General features: G+C 35.5%; 1 protein-coding gene and 1 long non-coding RNA gene across 3 annotated transcripts; one reads left to right on the top strand and one right to left on the bottom strand.

Moving 5' to 3' along the window:
* Nucleotides 1–7,730: 7,730 nt before the first annotated feature.
* LOC116164328 (regucalcin-like) lies at nt 7,731–19,378 on the top strand. 2 transcript variants are annotated; one of them, XM_031478495.1, is made up of 6 exons: nt 7,731–7,971; nt 15,702–15,868; nt 15,922–16,128; nt 16,175–16,393; nt 18,878–18,993; nt 19,040–19,378. In XM_031478495.1, exons 1-6 carry the CDS (start codon nt 7,931–7,933, stop codon nt 19,268–19,270), a joined length of 981 nt encoding a protein of 326 aa, XP_031334355.1. In that variant the 5' UTR covers nt 7,731–7,930; the 3' UTR covers nt 19,271–19,378. The 2 variants fall into 2 exon arrangements, with proteins under 2 accessions (XP_031334355.1, XP_031334356.1); XM_031478496.1 differs by lacking the exon at nt 7,731–7,971 and adding an exon at nt 15,347–15,419.
* On the bottom strand, nt 12,456–13,163 carry LOC116164341. The gene is made up of 2 exons (XR_004143874.1): nt 13,032–13,163; nt 12,456–12,983 (listed from the first exon to the last, which is right to left on the bottom strand). It is a non-coding gene; the product is annotated as an uncharacterized LOC116164341 (long non-coding RNA).
* Nucleotides 19,379–21,118: the final 1,740 nt, after the last annotated feature.

Raw genomic sequence — 21,118 nt, 5'->3', positions numbered from 1 at the left:
CTTGACGAGGTATTGAAGATTTTTGGAGCCAAACCAACCAAGGCAGATCCGTGCCTGTACAGTATAGGCTCAGGAGAGGAGCTTACGCTAATCGTCGTTTATGTTGACGATATAATCGTTGCGTCGAAGAATAGCCGTATCATTAGAGGACTGGCTTCGCATCTATCCGAGAAGTTTGAGACGAAAGATCTGGGGCCAATCAAGTACTGCTTAGGAATCGAATTTTCGAGAGACGCGGAAGGTTTTCGCGCTAATCAGACTGGATACATCAACGAACTTCTGAATCGATTTGGAATGATCGATGCAAATACGGTTTGTACGCCATTGGATTTGGGTACCAAGCTGGACCGTTGTGAAAACCCCGATCAGAAGATTCCGTTCCGAGAGCTATTAGGGGCGCTTACCTACCTTTCAACTTGTACCAGACCGGACATATCTTACGCCGTCAGTTATCTGGGACAATTTAGCAACTGCTATGGGCAAGATCATTGGATCGCCGCTAAAAGGGTATTGAGATACCTGAAGGGAACGAGAGACCTAGGACTACAGTTCCGAAGGGAAACTTCTCCATTGGTTGGATACGTTGATGCTGACTGGGGAAATTGTCACATCGACCGGAAGTCCTACTCAGGATATGTTTTCATGATGGGTCGAACCCCGGTGGCATGGGAATCAAGAAAGCAGAGGACCGTGGCTCTATCCTGGACCGAGGCGGAGTACATGGGAATGTCAGAAGCTGCCAAGGCTGCATCCTACTTCAAATCATTCATGGCGGAGTTAGGACTGAAACACCTTGGAGAAATCGTTGTGTACGAGGACAACATGGGGGCCATCAAGTTGTCGAAGAACCCGATGTTTCACGCTCGGACGAAACACATCGACATTCGCTACCATTTTATCAGAGAAGCGATGCAGAATGGAACGTTCAAGGTCGAACACCTCGCGTCGCGTGACATGGTGGCTGACATTTTCACGAAACCATTGCCAGGACCTCGCCATCGGGAGTGTACGGTGATGTTAAATCTCGTTTAAAGTTTCGAGCTATGTTAGTGTAGTGAGTTCGAACGTGAGGGGAAGTGTTAGAGTAATCTTTGTGTGCGCGCTTGCGTGTGACACTTATCGAACTGAGTATGGTGCGTGCGTTAGTAGTCGTAGTCGACCCTAGTTATGTAACGTATATTAAACGTATTACCCATGGCTCGTTAATCACTTGATCCGATCCTCTAACAAATAAAAAATGAAAAAAGTGGTAAAAATTGCCGATTCTGCAAAATATTGTCAGTCACAGCCCTAAGAGAAGGGATCATGTTAGTGGAGCTAGCTAGAGGTTTAAAAAATTCGCGTTTAGAGAATAAAGGTGAAGGAATTTGCGTTTGTCAGTTGAAGCTGGTCAAAAGTACGATCAAAATAGAAGATTCGTTTTCTGTGAACTCGAACAGTCTAAGTCTAAGTTTCGCCATCGACTTGTTAAAAAAGACAAATTAGTGAGCGCTAATTTTACGTTTGGTTCCAAATTACGCCAAGGAATATTTATGTGTCTACTGTACGAATTAAAAAAATTAAAAGTTCATTGTTAGAGCCGATATCCAAAAAGGAAAATTTAGCGTAACCGCTTACATAAACGGTTTCTTCAATTAAAAAAAAATTAATCAAGTTACATAAATGTGAATGCGTAAACAAAGCGCAATTTTTAACCAGATTTCATTTACCGACAAATAACCAACACCGGAAGCAGGTCTGCAAAATCCATTGAATCTCCACAGTCCACTTCGAAAATTTTCGTCGGAAGATTTCCATACCGGCGGGTTTTAAGTATGCAGTTCTCCTAGAATCCATCTGATAGCAACCCTAAATTGACGAGTAGAAATTAGTAAGAATTTCCATCGTGTCCATAAACGAAAAGAATTGCAAACGAAAGTTAGCTGTATTGATTTATTTTTTATATTGAATGTAACTTGTCATGTTAATAACGAATGAAATTTTGGTTAGGATGTAAATGTACTTACTTGTGTATTAGGCGAAATCAAATTAAAAAAATTAAGGTATTTAGAGGTAAAAATGAGATTGTCATTTCAAAGTACATTTTATTATCCAGAGGTATAAATATTAGTAAATTAAATTTCAATGCAAAAGAGATATGCATTCTTAAACAGTATTTCACATCTTTGATTTTCTTCAATATACACATATGGCCTTTTAGTGTCGTTATTTTATTGGAAAGAAAATTTTGTAGCCAATTTTCAGATTATAAGGGAGCAAGCCAAAATCTCTCAAAGAAGTACAGATTCGGAAAAAAAGAATAAAAGCTAGCCGTCGGCATTTAAGTAATTTTTTTTATACAGTTTTCTTTTAATTTCCATTTTCATTAAACACAACGGAGATTCTCATTGTAAACGGTCTTAAACTTTCATTTCGATGAAATCAAATGTAATCACCTAGGACGATATCTATCACGTAATTTAAACTAAGAATGAAAAAAAATGTAAACTGGCGAAAAGATGATAATATACTACACAGCGGTCTCCCCCCAATATCTGCTCCAAAGGTAATGATGTATAATGCTATACATTATATAATGTTTGTTTTGTCGGAATTTAGAGGTGTTTTCATTATTGTTCGTTTTTTAATCATGGCGAGAAAGAAATGACGCCTTCATTTACTTTTAATTAACTTGATGCATTAACGCAATTCCTCTTTATTCTGGTACTAGATCTGAAAATGTACCTATATACGTATCCTTTTTAGTTTTTATAATATCTTTCTTTTAAATATACGAGTAGTTACAAACGAATTGTTTGTCCCAATGGTTGTGAAATAGTACTTCGTGATTTCATGCAAGTAAACAACATACAATTGCAGAGATTTTGTGTACCTCACTGTGCCACATAAACAAATAGGCATGCAGGATAGCAAAACAGCACCGTTCGAGGCTGCACCTACCATGCTTGCGACTGTTAAAGTCAGTTAAAGTTAGTGTTAGATAAAAATAATAGGCGGCGTATTTCATAGTTTAGAATGATTAGAATTTTTACCGTAACTATCACATGTAATAACGCTCAATCTTGTAATCAATAATATCAATTTCATTAAAGTTTAACGTTGAATTATATTAGGTTATGGGCCCAGACCTTCGTTTTAGTGTTTTTCCGTTTCGAATTGTGTATTTGTGAAGTGTTATGTTAAATTCACACATCAGCAGCATAATGGATTTAGCAAAGCACATTAAACCATTGACTGGTGAGTCAGACTGGCCAATTTGGAAAAGGAAAATTCGTGATTTACTTGATTATCATGAGGGAGCGTTAGATGGTATTGATAAGAAGCTAGAAAAACCGACTCCGCTTAGTGCTAATCCAACACGAGATGAAGAAAAAGATCTTTATCGAAAAGCTAATAGTTATGCCAAGTCAATGATTACAAGTACAGTTTCTGACACAGTTTATCAGAAAATCATGGACCAGGTTACGGCAAATGATGCTTGGGAGGCGTTAAAACAGCAGTTTGAAGCTAGATCCAAAGATCAGCTGTTCAAGATTTGTACAGAGCTGTTTTCATTTGGTTGGACATCCGGCGAGGATGTTTCCACGCACGTAGCCAAGCTCAAGAGTCTATGGAACGAGCTAAATAACGGGTTAAAAGCTAAGAATGAAAATCCACTCCCAGATCTACTATTGGTATGTAAAATTTTACATATTTTACCTAGTAGTTTTGAGAATTTTAAATCGAGTTGGATGCTGTTGACGAAAGATGAGGTTAAAACATTCGACGAATTAACCATGCAGATTATTATTTTCGAACGAAATATAAGACAGCCTTCAAGTAATGATAGTGATAAACAAGTAGCCTTGTTGGTTAAGTCAAATAAGCAGACAAAGAGGGGTACCGACAATTTCAATTTTCTATCGAAACTTAAGAAAGAAGATACCTGTAATTACTGTCAAAAGAAGGGTCACTGGGTGAGAAGTTGTAGAAAATGGATCGCAGATGGTCGTCCTAAACGTAGTAGTAGTAATAGTAGTAGTAATGCTGAAAGTAATGCTGCAGAGTCTCAGGTCGCTTTAGTCTCAATAGATAATGAAGTTTTAGCTACTGAACCAAATTCAGAGGATTGGATTGTGGATAATGGGCCTACTAAGCATGTAACTAGTCGTTCTGATTGGTATTGTACGTTTGATGAGTTTAAAGATCCGCGCACAATTAAAGCAGCTGGAGAAGAACGTTTGATTGCTATCGGGAGCGGTGCTATCAAAGTCTCTTCAATTGTCAATGGGAAGAACCAACATATTTTATTGAAAGATGTTTGGTACGTTCCGAAAATTTCGAGAAATTTATTTTCACCATTGGCTGCGCATGATTTAAATTTAAACAGTGAATTCAGATCCACCGTAACCACTTGCTTTTAGAACAAATGCTAACGCATGCAGAAACTCAGGGTCACACCATTAAAGAGCCACTCAGCGACAATGGCGGTGAATTTGACAACGCGGATGTTCGAGAAATCTTGCAGAGACGGGGTATCACACAGCGATTGACAGCACCGTATACACCACAACAAAATGGCGGTAGTGAAAGAGAAAATAGAACAATTGTCGAGATGGCACGTCCGGTCAAGTATTCCAATTCTGATGTGCAGTTTCCGGACGCGATTTGGGCTGAGTTAGTTACAACAGCGATCTACATTCTGAATAGAACTGGGAAGTCGTCAGAAGATGTCATTACTCCATATGAAATTTGGTATAAGAAGAAACCCAGGATAAAACACCTCGAATCATCAGTTCGGCCTGCTATATCCATGTTCCAGATCAGAAAAGACGAAAAATGGATAGAAAAGCTGAAAAAGGCTACTTAGTTGGTTATGATGGAGATGAACGATATCGAGTGTACGTTCCAGAGAAGAAATGCGTTGTTTTAACTCGAGATGTCAAATTTAATGAAGTAACTCAAGAATGCGAAGAAAAAGAAAAAGTATTCTTCAGGAGTAGATTGTCACAAGAAGATGAATCAGAAAAAGAAGACCAGATTGATAAACCAGAAATTACTCAACCTGAAGGCAGCACAAGAACTAAAGAAAGCAAAGAAGAAAGTGATGATGAGTGCAGTAGTGAATATAACAATGAAAGAATGTTACGTAATCGAGAAATTATACGCACTCCAAAGTATCTTGAAGATTACGTTATGGCGATGACGACAGAGCTCGATCCTCAAACATATGAAGAAGCGATACAAGATAAAAATAGTGCATCCGGGAAAAATGCCATGGACAATCCTTGATGGAAAATAGCACGTGGGCATTAGTAAAATTACCCATAGGTGGTAAAGCAATTGCCTGTAAGTGGGTTTATAAATTAAAATTAAATCCAGATGGAAGTATTTTAAAATACAAGGCAAGATTGGTCGCAAAAGGATACAATCAAAAGAAAGGTATTGATTAAAACAATACTTTCAGTCCAGTTGCAAAGTTGCAAACTATTCGTTTGATACTTGGTATTGCTGCAACAGAGAAAATACATTTGGCCCAATTTGATGTCTCAACTGCATTTTTATATGGAGAGTTGGAGGAAAAGATCTTTATGAAACAGCCATATGGATACGATGATGGGTCTGGTAGAGTCTGCCTACTCAAGAGGAGTTTATATGGACTAAAGCAGTCGCCTAGATGTTGGAATCATCTTATTGGAAAATATTTACAAAAATTACAGTTTAGAGCCAGTAAAGAAGAACCATGTATGTTTGTTAAAGAGAAAAATGGTGCTAAGATAGTTTTAGCATTATATGTAGATGATGGTCTTATTGCTGCTACTCATAAGGAAGATCTTGAAGAATTTATCCACCAACTTAGAACCGAGTTCAAGATTACCTCAAATGAAGCAACATATTTCTTGGGTCTTGAAATTGAAAAATCGCAGAATGGAAATATCAAGATTAGCCAGAAATCGTATGCTCAGAAACTACTTGAACGTTTCAATTTTGTTGAATGCAAGCCAGTTTCTACACCAATGCTTTCAAGTTCAGGAAGTTCGAATTCAGGGAAAGCATCAGAAAAAGAAGCCACATTCCCATGCCGACAGGTCGTTGGTGCGATCATGTACCTTATGTTAGGCTCGAGACCAGATTTAGCCTACAGTGTGGGATTTTTATCCAGATCATTAGAAAACCCTACTGTTGACGATGTCACGAGAGCTAAAAGAGTCCTTCGGTATATAGCTGGGACTATTGATCTTGGTATAGTATATCAAAGTAACGCTAAGAAGGGAGCGTTCGAATATGCTGATTTCGGAGGCTGTAGTAAAACAGGTCGTTCAACATCAAGAGTACTGGTCAAGTATGCCAATGGAGCTGTTTCTTGGATTAGTCAGCGACAAGGTTCCGTAACAGAGTCTACAGCGGAAGCAGAAATCGGAGCTGCAAGTGAAGCCGCAAAGGAAGTGATTTGGCTTACTCGACTTTTACAAGAAATTACATTTTTAAAAGAAATTCCAGTTTTCCAGATTGACAACGCTGCAGCCGTTAGACTGTCTGAGAATCCCGAAAATCATCGCAGAACCAAGCACATTCAAAGGAAACACTTCTTTATTCGTGAGCACGTTAGTGAAGGTACATTGGTTGTAGAAAAGGTTTCATCTGAACATCAGGTAGCTGACATTATGACCAAGCCTCTCGCTCAAACAAGATTACATATCCTTTGTGTAAAGATGGGACTTGTATTATTATTAATTTTTATCAAACAAGGGAAAGTGTTAAAGTCAGTTAAAGTTAGTGTTAGATAAAAATAATAGGCGGCGTATTTCATAGTTTAGAATGATTAGAATTTTTATCGTAACTGTCACATGTAATAACGCTCAATCTTGTAATCAATAATATCAATTTCATTAAAGTTTAACGTTGAATTATATTAGCGACGATTGACTTCGAGTAAATGCCTTTTACAACTGACCCAATGCATTAGTAACAAAACCTTCCTGAATACAATTTTTAGGTTCTGTAGACGTAGTAGGGCTTTTGAAAATTTTCAAGCAACTGCATCTGGACTTGCCTGCTTGCCTCTCTGTTTTCAAATATCGTTTAGGTATGGTCAAAGAGGCGAGAGATATCGGTAAAATTAGAATGGACATGTAGATTCAGTAAATTAATTCAGCTTTAAAAAAAACTAAAAATGACTATGATTGCAGTCCATTTCCCTGCATAGTGGTGGTCATTTATAAAACAATTACGTAATGGAACAAACAGAATAAAGTAGGTACAATAGAATAGTATATTGAAAGACAAATGTTACAATGCGACCTATTGTAATACGACTATCTTGTGGCACGAGTGGCGACGCGAAGCGTAGCCACGAGTGTCCGCAAGATAGGAGTATTACAATAAAGCATTGTACACGCGTTTTTCATACTATTTTTTCTATTTCGGTGCTTTAATTTAATTAAAAAAATCATTATCAGAAACTATAATAGGGAACATTAGAACTAACATGTTTTATGTTGGGAACACTTTTTATGCCGTTAAGTTTTAGGTTGGCAGCGTAGTAAGACTGACATTTTGAAGTTCAAACATGGAAGTACCCAACGAAGTACCTACTTGTACTAACTAGTAACTGCCAACTTAAGAGATGAGTTACCAAAAAAAACGACTATAATCACTGTCTTTGTACAACTGTTTTCGGCCGAAAACAGTTGTACAAAATCATCATTGTGACACCGAAATAGAAAAAAGCATTTTTTATTACGTACAAGGCGCAACTATTATTTGTTCTTCTGTAGATAAAGGTTAAAGACCTCATTTTTTATCTGCCCTTTCAAAAAAGATATATTTCTGTGATAATTGAACTTGAGATGGATAAGCTTATCATTTTTAATAGAAGAACGGAAAATATACTTACGTAATTTATATACCGTGTTCAGTGCAAGAGTAAATTTCGACAGATTTACTCAAAATGCATGCGTTGCTTTTTATGTTGGTAATATTGCCAGTAAGGTGAGTTGAATTTTTTATTTATCAATATTATTTATTATTATTTACCTATTTAAAAAATAACGATATCGCAATTTGCTGTATAGTTCATTACATAAATGGCGCAGCTGTTTTTAATCTGATTATAATAAATAATTAATTGCGATAACTAACAGTGTATGTATGCTTAGGATATGTTGCTCAAATAACCATAAGTGGGTGCTAATTTTATACCTTAAAATCAAATTTGCCATTCATGTTTTGGACTGAGAAGAGTTAAGGTATACCATAATTTGTTACTAATTTGGGGCACTGCGTAGGTAGAAACGCGTGCTTGTTTCACTTCTCTTTACCACCTTTTTCAATGTCTTCATGTTAGACTCTGTATACAAGCTGGCCTGAATAAGTTCCCAACCCCCTGTAAACTGGTTTCTGAAAAGTTAACAAAAATGATTTTCATCGAAAGGGGCTTATCGTAACGTGATTTTCAATTCATATATACATTTCTTTTCCTTGAGTAATGTAACAGCCCTCCTATTAATATCTCACGAATGTGCATTAAATATGATAGATTGTTACACCAGTCGGAAAAAATCTTCTTTGAAGTAAGATAACAAAAGGTTAATATGATTCCCAGCTAGTTATAATACAATTTACTTTGACAGCCATTTGCAAAAATTCTTTTATCTTCCCTTTTCTCATTGAATCACAGCTTATTTCCATCCTTTCTTATCTATGCAGGTAATAAATACGCAAGAACAAATCCCTCAAGTATGGATTTATTTATGATATAACAAGAAAATTAGATCCTGTTTAAACGTCACTTTACAACTTCGCTATTTACAACCCTTATTTCTGAATATCAAAGATATAAACTTAGTTTTGTGTCCATCTTACTGCAGTTAAACTACCTTGAGAGCAAAATTATCTAACACAAACGAATACATTTATGGAAAATAACAAAAGGTGCACCCATATCTCTAAATCTCTTAAATGCAATGAAACAACTAGACAAGTAAACATTCCTAAATAAATGCCTTCATACGTTACAAATTTATGTAGTTGATACCGCCTTCCATTTATTATAACCAAATGTCTTTAAAAGCTAAATTTATGATTATGATCAACCAGATATTTATGGTACAAAATTCCTCCCTTATCAGTATCAGGCGATTCTTCAGATATCGTGCCCTTCCTTATGATACAGCTTTATCACGACCTTTGCTCTGGAGATGGTAGCCTACAGAGAACAGTAAATTAGATCTACGGCAATTCTGATCCCAATAGATTCGGTATCTTTTTTTAAATTTTTGGTTGGTTGGCATGAACTCACGGGCATACTTTCAGTATCTACTCTCTACTTCAGACGAGGTAGCTGCTTTAATGGCAAATCCTTTTTGGAAATTTATCCCCCCTTTAACAGTCCCTAATATAACTATGAAGTTTAACACTTTTCACATTTGTTTACTAACCCGCTAAATTAACGAATGTCCTTGGTCTATCGCAAAAGCATTTATTTATTTCCACTATTCAACAGGGTAACTTCGCGTATCTACGAATTTCGTAGGACTTGGCTTAATGGCCCTCGCGAAACTTGCGAAACGAGCCCCGCGCGATATTGTGCCAAAGTTTCGGGGTAGTAGAATTACGCCCCTAATTAGCACTCCTAAAAATTTACAGGAAATAAACAAAATCATCATTTTTTACCCTGGCTTTTTATTGCACGCTTTCTAGGAATTCTATCGTGTTGTTTATTTGGTGGTACAGATCGTTAAAAAGTGTTAGTTATGAACGCGCATAGCAAATACTGACATTAAGACTTCAATCATTCATCTAAAGGTTACAACAAATTGAGAACTTAATTGCCAACAAAAAAATGCTTAGTGATTTTAACCGAAAACGACGATCGTAACCCAAATCGAATGAACTATAATTTTTTTGCACTTATTGGACCATAATTTAAACTTCCGGTATACTTTCTTATAATTATGTGTACTTCTAGTAACATTTAGTTTAATATCTACAAAAAATTAGTAACAAAATTAAGCTCTATTAACAAGCTTCCGTTACAGTATCCCCTTCTTGTTTTTAAAACCAAAGCAACCAGATGAGATTTGAAAAACAAGCATGGCCGATCTGCCTGCTTGCAGAGTACAACCCGCTCCACCCTTCGCAAGGAAGTCACGACCTTCCTCAGAAATTACCAAGACGCTTAGCTCGCATCGCTAAAATATAGAAACCAGGAAAACATAGGACATTATTACCAAAAGTTGAAGGTTTTTGGAGGAGCTAAAAGATTACAGGAAAATATAGAGGGTGTTAAAAAAAAAGTGAGATTTTTAATACCTATGAAGTTTTGTAACTTTGGACCCACAGAAAGTACGCCCTGTAATCTATTTTTTAGTGTTTCATAGTAGATCTATTTATTTGACTTTTACTTTACCCAGTATAAAAGAATAGAGCCTGGAATCAAAATTTAAGTAATAATTTTGAGAATAAACTGACGCTTGCAAATGCCAAATTTTTCTTACAAGTCAAATTATGGTTTTTCGGATATTAACCATATAATTAAAACACGTAGAATTTAAAAAAAATGCATTCAAATACAAGGGGTTCCATTTAATCATAATAATAATAATGGTTTTTATTGATTAGAAAAATTTGTTCCTACACCATAATCAATAGGTTTAGGGTGAGATAACCATTAGGTTATACGTTCCTCCCCCAGTACCCCTAGACACATAAAGCATATATTACTAAACATAGATTCTACGAAATAAAACAATTAGCAGAATTCGTTTTTGATTGTAAACAAGCACACATCTACTAACTATACCTACCAACAAAGGAAAGAAAAAAAAATAAATTATGTTAAATTTCGTTCTTCGATTATTAATTTTTGTATAACAAAAATTTCCATTTTAGCGCCCTACTTTGTGAGTGCACCCTGTATAATTTCAAATATTTTTAAAATGTGGAGAATACTCATCCATATCATAATACACAAGCACTCTATCAAAAAATCTTTTATTCAAGGCATAAGTTACTCCGCGCAATCGTTGACTCACCCTGTACATTCAGGTTTTACCTTAGCCGCTACGAAACAACAACTAACATCTAAAAAGCTCACTGCTCGATAAATATATGTAGGGGATGTAGTGGACATTGTCGGTCTGTCCGTTGCACCTACCTTATACAAAACAGGTATGGCATTTCTATCTTACAAAGTCAGAAAAAAGCTACATCCCAAACACTGCGTATGCAGCAAAATACGACTAAATTTATAGCATGTTAAATTTCAGTACGTCTGAATGAGTATAGAAGTCGTTATTTGACCGTGCGGGTAGATAAAGAGATAAACCGAAACAGATGATTATGCATTCTAATGATATATGTCACTCTTATTTCAATTGCGAAGCGAAGCACGTTACAAAATGACGTTCAGAACATATGACAATGCTGTTTCTATGGTGACGACCGCGATAGCAGAACCTAACCTTGTGTCTTTATAATGGTCAGAAATTTTACAGAGATTTATATGGCTTCTACTATGAAATAATGTTTTGTATTATACGCGACGATAAAGGGAAACTAACCATCTCCTGAAAGTTAATTTACTCGTCTTATATAATAAATAACTATTTATATAATCTTGTTTACAAGTTATAAACTGTTAGTCACAGTTGCACAAAACTATGGAAAATGCGGCCCATCAATAATCAATTTATTACTTGTTTTACGTTGTAAATCAATCAAGTACAATGTTATTTTGGAAAAGCAATAAGTAATTGTGTAATCGGGTTAAGGTAATTAATAGTAATGGCGATCGATTATGGTAATAGAATCGTGCAGTGCTGATAATCAGTAGGTATACCCATTAGCATTATTGGTACACAGTATCCAAGTTTAATATCCGTTCTTTAACGAGACTGAGACCTATACCGCACGGCAGCGGATGTGGAAATGTGCTGTTGAGTATGAAAAATGTTAATTTCTTATATAAGCTTTTTAAGCTGTATATATTCCAAATCAAGTACTTAGGTAAATATCATAGAGATCTTAGGGCCGATTTGTCATGTTTTAGTTAAACTTATCTGATAGATAACCTCCTGTTCCCTTTGTTGATAACATAACAGACAGGCCTTACAAATTATAAGTAGGTACAATGCACTAAATCCGAAATTCTGTACTTTAGCAGGAGAGGATGGGCTGCATTGCACAAATTTGTATATGATTTGGGAGACATCGTCTTCATTTAAGATCTTAAAAATATTAAATTGGAAATCAGGAAATGTAAGCAAAACATTTCCCCAGGGTTTGATTCTATGTAATTGAAAACAGGGATCTCTATCTGTAAAACGTCCTCCAATAAATGTCATTTTTAATGCGCATCCCATTTGATGGACAACATTCAGCTTTTATCATTTCCTTACTGCCATTTAAGTTTTTCCCAAAGACAAGCTTTGCAAATAATAAAATATAATGTAAAGAGAAAAAGAAGACGAAAGTGCGAGATATATATTTATTATTAAAACATCACTCTCTTCTCACGCCATTCGCCTCCATAAACGCAAATTGAGTACATTTAAAATACATGAAAAATCGCATTTGAGAAATAAAAAGTTTCATTCAGTTTTCATTGAAGCAGTTACTTTCACAATTTTCCTTTATTGCAAATTCTGCACGTTGGCGCTTTTTCCAGATATTGCATATTTACCACTATCCATAATTAAAGCGACTTGATCCCTGACAATATGGCCCTCTAATGTGGAAAGCTACATAATGCAAGCACAGAAACGTATTATTCACGTAGAACGCTAATATCCTTCCCAAGCCCGTACTATGCATCACTTTGCCAATATAAAAGGCGTTCACATCCAATTTCGTCTAAAATAGAACTAAACATAAAGAACTTCGCTACAAAATTCAATTAAGCTTCTGCTGTCGTCCATTGAATGACACGAACGTCTCTTAGACTTGCCATTATTTAAAAGGTTTCTAAACCGTCTTTGCACGACACATTTCTAAAATTCATACTGTTTTGTTTGGTTTTGGTTGTTCTTGTCAAATTCCGGCTTTCTTACCCTGTTTTTTTTTTATTGAGGTAGGTTTTTACGATGAGGGTTCGAAGCTCACTAAAGTTCCGATCTCTAAAAACTAAGGTAGAATAACTGATTTCGTCATTAATCGAGTAGAGTCAATACAATGATAACTGATAGTCGTATTCATTCCTAGAGTGTACCTACCTTCTCGTAACTTACATTGTAGATTATTAAACTATATTGATAGTAACAATTGTGACGCCCACAATGTTAATTTTTCAAAAAACTGTTATCTTTATTGCGCAAGTTAATAAGTAAAGAATATACATAATCATAATCAGTTGTGAAATAACTTTTGCCAGATATCAAATAAACAAGGGAAAGGTACAACGTTTTGTTTGATTTTAAAATAACAGTAAAGAACTATGAAAGATACAGAAATATATTTATTGAACAAAGAAGTACATCCACGTAACACGTTATGAGATTCTGTCTAGGTCCACCCTTCTTGTAACTAACTGTCATTTTTACTGTCCTCAATTTGGAGAATAATTTATAGAGTTGCTCTTCATTCGATGCAATCAGGATGTCGTCAACATAGTCAGTAGAAAAGATAGCACTTAACCACGCCGGAAGTTTGAATATGCGATCAAATAGATCGTAATGTTCCATAGAAAATATATTTGACAAATTTTTCGTATCTCGCCAAATAAAACAGATATTGAGGTGACCCTCTTATCTCGAACGCACTGTATACAAGTGGACAGGGTCGGATTTACAGCTTGCGGGGCCTCCAAGCACCAGGTAAGGCTGGGACTTGTATCTGTACACCGAAATTTATAAAAGGTTTAGTAAACGTTACTTCAAGCGTAACATAATTTTCAGACGTCCTTAGATGACGCTGAGTGTCCCAAGGACAATATGACACATCAGAATACTGTCGTTATTGGGAAAGTAAGCGGACATTAAAACTTTGCCAGCGACAGTAGGTACATTACATAAGGTGACCACGATTAAGTTCACCTAAAATATGATGTAAATGGTTGGTATACCTCACAATGGGGTAGCTCGATCAGGAATGGTAAATACACGAAATCTTGAATGCGTGGGGAGATTTCGTGTATTTACCATTCCTGTTCACCTAATATACCCAGCCTCCCCTTGCTGAATAAGAAACTTTGCATTTTATTATTAAAAAAGTTTATTACTAATCGGCAAGCTCATTTCAATAACAAATCCCAGTGGAGCTTAAACATTAAACAAACTTTACGCTTATTGAAACCTCGTCCTCCACAAATAATTGAATACTTAACAGGAAATTAGTGTATAAATGGTATACATTTGCGATTAGATTACTTCAAGTGAAATATTTTTTCAAATAAATAGAAAGGAATAGATACTACCCTTCTTTGGTGATGACTCTTCTGATGCACAATTAGCTCCTCTAATATAAATGATATCAGCTAACTTCAATACTATGCTAAATTAACTCAGCTTTTGGTAATAATTTACTACATATTTTCTTTATTAGAACGATCTCCAGAGCATCATACAGAATTTAATGATGTATCTTGTATATTCATATTAATTATAGCACCTTGATGGGATTAATAATAATTAGTTGTTATTTATTGAACAAGTGCTCTGCACTCTTTGAATTTATAGCTAAGTTTAACTCTGGAATACAAATAATAATAATCAAGCCCTTGATTGCTGAAGTGCATCCGCATTAAACTGAATTTATCTGGACCACCAACAAACAAACATAGATATCACTGGCTGGCTTCATTTACCTACGTTTTCGGTTTTAGCTAGTCAAATGCAATGCTATTGTTACAGATTTGGAGAAATTCAGTATAATGGGGACCGACGTACCCTTTCATAAGGATTTTAATACATAAATTGGGCGCCTCTCACTCGTTCTGTTTCTTTGCACGTGATTATTCTTTGTCGTGAACAGTTGATACGAAGCACCAGTGGTCAGTTCAAGCAATTTCTCGCTGATGAAGTTAAATAAGTCTTGTTTAATGTTGGGGTTTGATAAGAATTTCACCCATTCTGAACCCTGTGAGATAGGTGTTTTTGAAGACACTAGTTCGACGACCTGAAGTGTCACCTCGAAGGAATGGAAGAATTTTGAGCAGTTGCATAGATTGTTATCAAAGTTAAGGGGGAGTAAAACTAAGCAATAAAACAACACATAAAAATGACAATAAAGGACATCGTCAAATCTTTATTAAACTTGAGCAGTAAAATTAAAGTGAGTAATATAATTAAGTACAAACTATTGCCGCGTGTTTGTTATCTCTTTTTCCATATTTTTGTTTGCCTTCTATATGTGTTCCCATTGTTGTCGGATCGTGTATATTTGTTATATTATTATACCCTATACAGGGTGCCCATTATGTATGGAATATGGCATATATCTCAGTAAATATCGACTGCATACCAAATTTTTCCATATGAAAGTTGTTTAACAACTTATTACCCATAATAAGGCAGCATTCCATTGTTTTTAATTTTAGAAAACAAATGAATATCGAAAAACAATTGAATTTTTTTAAAAAGCAATTCACACATTTTTAATATAGCTATTATACATAACTGTTACTTTTTTTGGTATCAATTACGGCTTAATCTGGAAAAAGTGGCAATTATGTTGATCAATTTCACTACAACAGATTAGTAAAAGTAAACTTTCTTTAATTGCAGTTCGGCGTCTCACAAGTTTTCCATCGTACCCGTAACTTCTCCAGTTCAACATGGGGAAGGCCCAATTTGGGATGGAAAAACGCAATCCCTATACTACGTCGATACATTCAAGGCGACACTCTTAAAATGGAAATCATTGGAAAATAAAACAGTCTACCATCAGTTCGGTAGCTAGTTTAGGTTTAGAATTCCCACGTGTACTCCAACTTGAATTTTTAAGATGGAGACTCTATAGGTTTTGTCATTCCGGTGAGATATAATAGAAATACCTTCATAGTATGCAGGGACCGTTACATAGATATCTTAAACTGGAATGGCTTGCATAATAACACAGGCGTACTCAGGCATATGACATACGTTGACCATTCGTGGGCAAATAATCAATTTAACGATGGAAAGGTTGACGCAAATGGACGATTGTGGGCTGGTATGTTCAGACAGATGAATTTCCATTAATGTGTTCTTCTTCATAGGTACTTTGACACGCAATAAGGATCTTAGTGTAAGCAGTGGAGGTGGTTCATTATATATGATCCACGGGGGTTGCGGCCTCACTGTGGAGAAGAAGTTGTCACCTATATCCATCAGTAATGGAATAGCCTGGTCCAAAGATAATAGAAAGATGTTTTACATAGATAGTGAAACTAGAAGGATTGATGGATACGACTTCAATTTGATCACCGGAAGTATAGGTAATTCGTATCCAAATGATTCTTAGCTTAAAAAACTGTTGCTCTACCAAGGAAATAATTTTTTCTCTGTTACATCAAAAAATCTTATATGCTGCTTACATGTTGATCTTTGATCAACCAAAGCTCAAACATGAAACTTACTCAGATTTAACGATCATCAAGGGAGTATATTTGAAGAATAGCAATAATAAAGGTGACTGCTTTAAGTGCGGTCAAGTAGATCATTGAAGACAGGACTGTCTTGAAATAAAGATAAGCTCGGGACGAAGCATCAATTAAAATGCATTCGTTTGTAGCACCTCAAAGATTGGTGACAAATGGATTTTGGTTTCGAGGACAACGGATCACATTTAAAAAAAATACGCTATTATATTCGTTATGGGGTGGCTGGTTGGCTGTCCGGCTGAGATCTCAGCAATTCCAACAGCTACAGACATCAAATTTTCATTAAAAGCTTTCTGTTATAGTGTAGATGTGCAGGCTATAGTCTATTTTGAGTTTGATTACTTGTGAGATCGATAAATTTAAGCTTTGCTAATAAAATACTGATCTGTATTACCAAAAATGCGCTTTCATCATGCATATGCTGATTTACAACTTGTTTTCACTAGCCTATGATAACACATGATTATTAACTCTTTTTTCACTTATAAAGTTGGCTTTCGCGCTTTCTAATCTAATTTTGGTGCCTTCTGTACCTTGGTATACAGGGTGGTGACTTGCATAACGCATCATAGGGATTTCAATGTAAAATTCATAACATGCGATTATTGGCTCCCCAAATTATTTTAGATCAAAAATGTATTGAGGTTTTTTGTAGAAAAATTGTTTTTACGTCAATCAATCGCTTTACTTTTCAATTTTTTGCATAATAAAGACGGAAAATTGGAAAAATAAAACCCGCACCTTTGCAATAATCTGTGATGCCATGGAATTTTATAATACAAAAACTACGCCAATATCCGTCATGCCATGGAACGTCAGCTATAAATCAAATCAAATTCTATCAAAAAGTATTATATTTAGAACAGCGAATTCAACATAAAGATTTACCAAATTACGAAAAACGGTTTCCTATTATAACAATTTATAATAAATGTTCGAATAAGTCACCATTAACTGCAAGACAGTAACCAAGTCGAACATAAAATCCATTTCGAACTGCTGCTAATTGATAACTGGATATCTTTTTGTTTTAGAAAATTGCAAAGGTGCGGGTTTTATTTTTCCAATTTTCCGTCTTTATTATGCAAAAAATTGAAAAGTAATGCGGTTGATTGACGTAAAAAATTTTTTTCTACAAAAAACAATACATTTTTGCTCTAAAATAATTTGGGGAGCCAATAATCGCATGTTATGAATTTTACATTGAAATCCCTATGATGCGTTACGCAAGTCACCACCCTGTATAATATAGAACATACTATTATACAATAAAATCGTGAGATGTAGAAATTTCATATATTTCGTATATATTCCATTACACTTCCCCCTAGCTATCTAAATGGACCTGTATTTTCAATTTTTATAAAAATTTCAAATTTCATTAATAATTAAATGAACCCCGGAAATCTTGAAATCTGATGACTAAGCAGTAAATTTCGTTTTCTTGAAAGGGATGCAAATCAAGATTAAAATTAGATCTTGTTAGTGTATTGAATAGGAACACACGTGGCAGCAAGCATTTGTAAGCCACCCCACGCAATGAAACTAAGGATTGAAAATAAGGTTAAATTTTGTTACGTTTGACGTGTTCGAACGCTTTGTTTAATTTTCATGTACCAAACGGTGAAATGTATAGCATGATTACATAAATTCATTGAAATATATTGTTCAGCTTAATTTTCTATTGGCCAGTATGACGCCTATTATGAGATTTTAAAACTGAATTCGCTAATAAAACGTATTGTCTGTATCTGTTTTGCACTTTATTCTTCTCCCCTCTTTCAAACTTGAATATAACCTATGTTTATTCGGTTTGGGGGAGGATCAAAGGGGATGTTTAAAACAGAAAGCCTCGTCAATGAATACGCGCGAATATAGAACAGGTTCGTGCACTTTATTTCGATAACTAAATCTGGCATCTTTCCAAATAAATTTCGTCTTTTTGATGTTGTTTTGCAATTAATTTTCCGTTCAGAACCATCTCCAAATGCCATAGCGTTTAACTTAGATTAATTAAGTTGTATACAAGATGTCAACAGCATTATTAGTCAAACTATAATTGCTAAATGATTAAACAACGCTACATATTTTATATTTCTCAAGCTATGAATTGGAATTGGTAAACTTGACTAGCTATAGTGGACAGTAGTCGAAGTCATAACATAACTCACAACTCAAATTCCTTGCACGATATGTTTATACCTTGCAAACCTTGGCGGAATATTGAAACTGAACCAATCTTATAGAAGACAAAGTATTTTGAGGAAAGCTTCTTGTATTATTTATGTCACAAAACTTCATTTCATTTTGTTCTTTCAGGATATCAGCGCACAGTTTTGGACCTTGCCAATTATCCAGAAATAAAAGGAATACCAGATGGTATGACAATTGACACCGACGACAATTTGTGGGTGGCAATATATGGCGGAAAACTGGTATTGAAACGAGTCAACCACCTTATAGATTTAATCAGTTTTTCAGATCTTACAAGTAAACTCAACGTCGGGAGAAATCCAGCAACGTATTACAATGCCAGCAACGTATGTCACCTCGGTGGCATTTGGTGGAGACAATTTAGATATCCTATACGCGACTACGTCTAGACTCAAACTTACCCCGGAAGAAATTTTACAAGAACCGCTCGCTGGATCAGTGTTTGCAATCCATAATTTAGGCGTAAGAGGACATTCCGCTCATCATTATCAGTTCTAGCACAATCTGTAACAAAAAAAACTATTTAGCACATTTACTTTGCAGAGTAATCAGTCAACATTTACATATATTTATTAATGCAATTTAATAAATACTGGTGGTCACTCAGCTATTGTTAAATAAACGTCGCAAATAAACGAGCTATTGGTAAATTCAGTAGTAAAGAAGTTTGGACGCATAAATAATGATTTTAGAATTGCTTAGTCAATCCGATCTTGTTGATATACGATCGCATCTAAGCAATTGATAACCTACCGATTGCTGAAAACGAAACTAAAATAGGTTTCTTTCTTCATTCTCGAGTTACCTTGATTACAGAAAGAAGCGGCTTTAGAATGAACATCTTGGGAAATACGTGCGACGCCGATGCTTTTATAGAAATGAGAAATAGACTAACATTTCCTCAGATTTGTCAGAAACTTTAGAAGAGCACAAGGTGGGAGAAAAGGGAGTTTAGAGGGAAGATTATCATCATAAAGGGAACCGGTGACAAGAAACGCTAATGAAAGAGAAGAACAGGCCCATCAAGCAGAAGAAGCAGTAATGGCATAAACAACGAATATGCAGAACAAGGATAAAAACAGTAATTGGTAATAGTAAGTACCTTGGGGCCTTGAATCGGTGGTAGTATCACAGCTTGATTACGACAGTTTGGTGGGTAAAGGAATAATTACGTCCCATGCCCTGAATATTTTTTTTTCCGTGTAGATTTATTTATTTATTGCCCCTCTCTTGTTCTGGGCTCTCAACAGGCTTTCACCCAATTTTTACAGTGGCCCGCATATTGCTTCTTAGAGCTGCCCCTGCAGGAGGTTTTAAGTTGTTCTATACAACCCGGAGTAGCCGGCAGAATGCTCCAAACTGATCTAAGGAAATTCCCATCTCTTCCACAGATGACAAAAATTCACTTCAACTATCTATGGAAAGAAAATATTCTCATAATCGTTTCACTTCCGGTTCTACCGGATGTCGATGGCAAATTTCTTATTTTAAATAAAACACCTTGTATTATATTGCATATATACTTCGTTTGATACCACATTTCCCTATACCCAGCATCAAAGGTTTTCAAGGTATTCAAGATTTTTCAAAATTGTTGACTGACTGCTATTCTTTTGAGCCCTGTACCTATGACTCCGTTGACTTGACTTACAAAAAGTATTCCAAAATCAACAGTACATACACAGTTGATACTGCGTGACAATTACAATATCTACATCCTCACCAATTACTACTACAGACGATTGAGAAATCGCCTTGTCAATTCCACCTCACTATTCTTCCATTCGCATCTCCTGTCTTGCCGCGGCATATCCATATTCATATTCAATCTTAGGGGGTCAAAAACTTAAAAACGGTGGGTTTCTTTTAAGAAAGTGTAGAATCAGAGTTGTAGCAAATTTAATGAGCGTTTATTTAGATGCAAAGAATTTTTTCTAGTACGCACAGTTTTCTAATTGTAAGTAAAAAACTATAAAATGTGATCATCGAAGCCACGGTCTCTCCCCTCACTTTATTATATGTTGATCAGGGGACCTTTTACTACACATTTCTGAAGAAATTAGTAATACATGATTTATTTCCCCATTTGCCATTTTTTGGTCTATTCTTACTGGACTAAGGGTGCACATCTCTTTACGCTAAATTTTTCGGGCAGTCAGCCTGTTTATGTGAACACGTAATTTGTCGATATCGAAATAAAGGGTGCAGAAGGAGTTAAGCAATCTAAATTAATTAATGAATCGTTATGTGAAGTAGTACAGGTTTGTGGAAAGTTTTTAAAACGATTGGTCCGTATTCGGAAAAGTTAGTACGACTGTTGAGTCAACCAAGCAGTTGTTACCTTGC

The sequence above is a fragment of the Photinus pyralis genome, unplaced genomic scaffold (assembly GCF_008802855.1).
Source record: "Photinus pyralis isolate 1611_PpyrPB1 unplaced genomic scaffold, Ppyr1.3 Ppyr1.4_LG2, whole genome shotgun sequence".
Classification (NCBI taxonomy): Eukaryota; Metazoa; Arthropoda; class Insecta; order Coleoptera; family Lampyridae; genus Photinus; species Photinus pyralis.
The sequence above is the reverse complement of the archived record's forward strand: the minus strand, read 5'-3'. Positions and strand labels throughout refer to the sequence as shown.

What these genes read in the sequence shown, in the direction of transcription:
- LOC116164328 (XM_031478495.1), top strand. Translation starts at nt 7,931, where the DNA reads ATGCATGCGTTGCTTTTTATGTTGGTAATATTGCCAGTAAG. An exon ending in AAATGGACGATTGTGGGCTG is followed by an intron (nt 16,129 to 16,174) that starts GTATGTTCAGAC and finishes TCTTCTTCATAG; the next exon opens with GTACTTTGACACGCAATAAG. An exon ending in TTTGATCACCGGAAGTATAG is followed by an intron (nt 16,394 to 18,877) that starts GTAATTCGTATC and finishes TTGTTCTTTCAG; the next exon opens with GATATCAGCGCACAGTTTTG.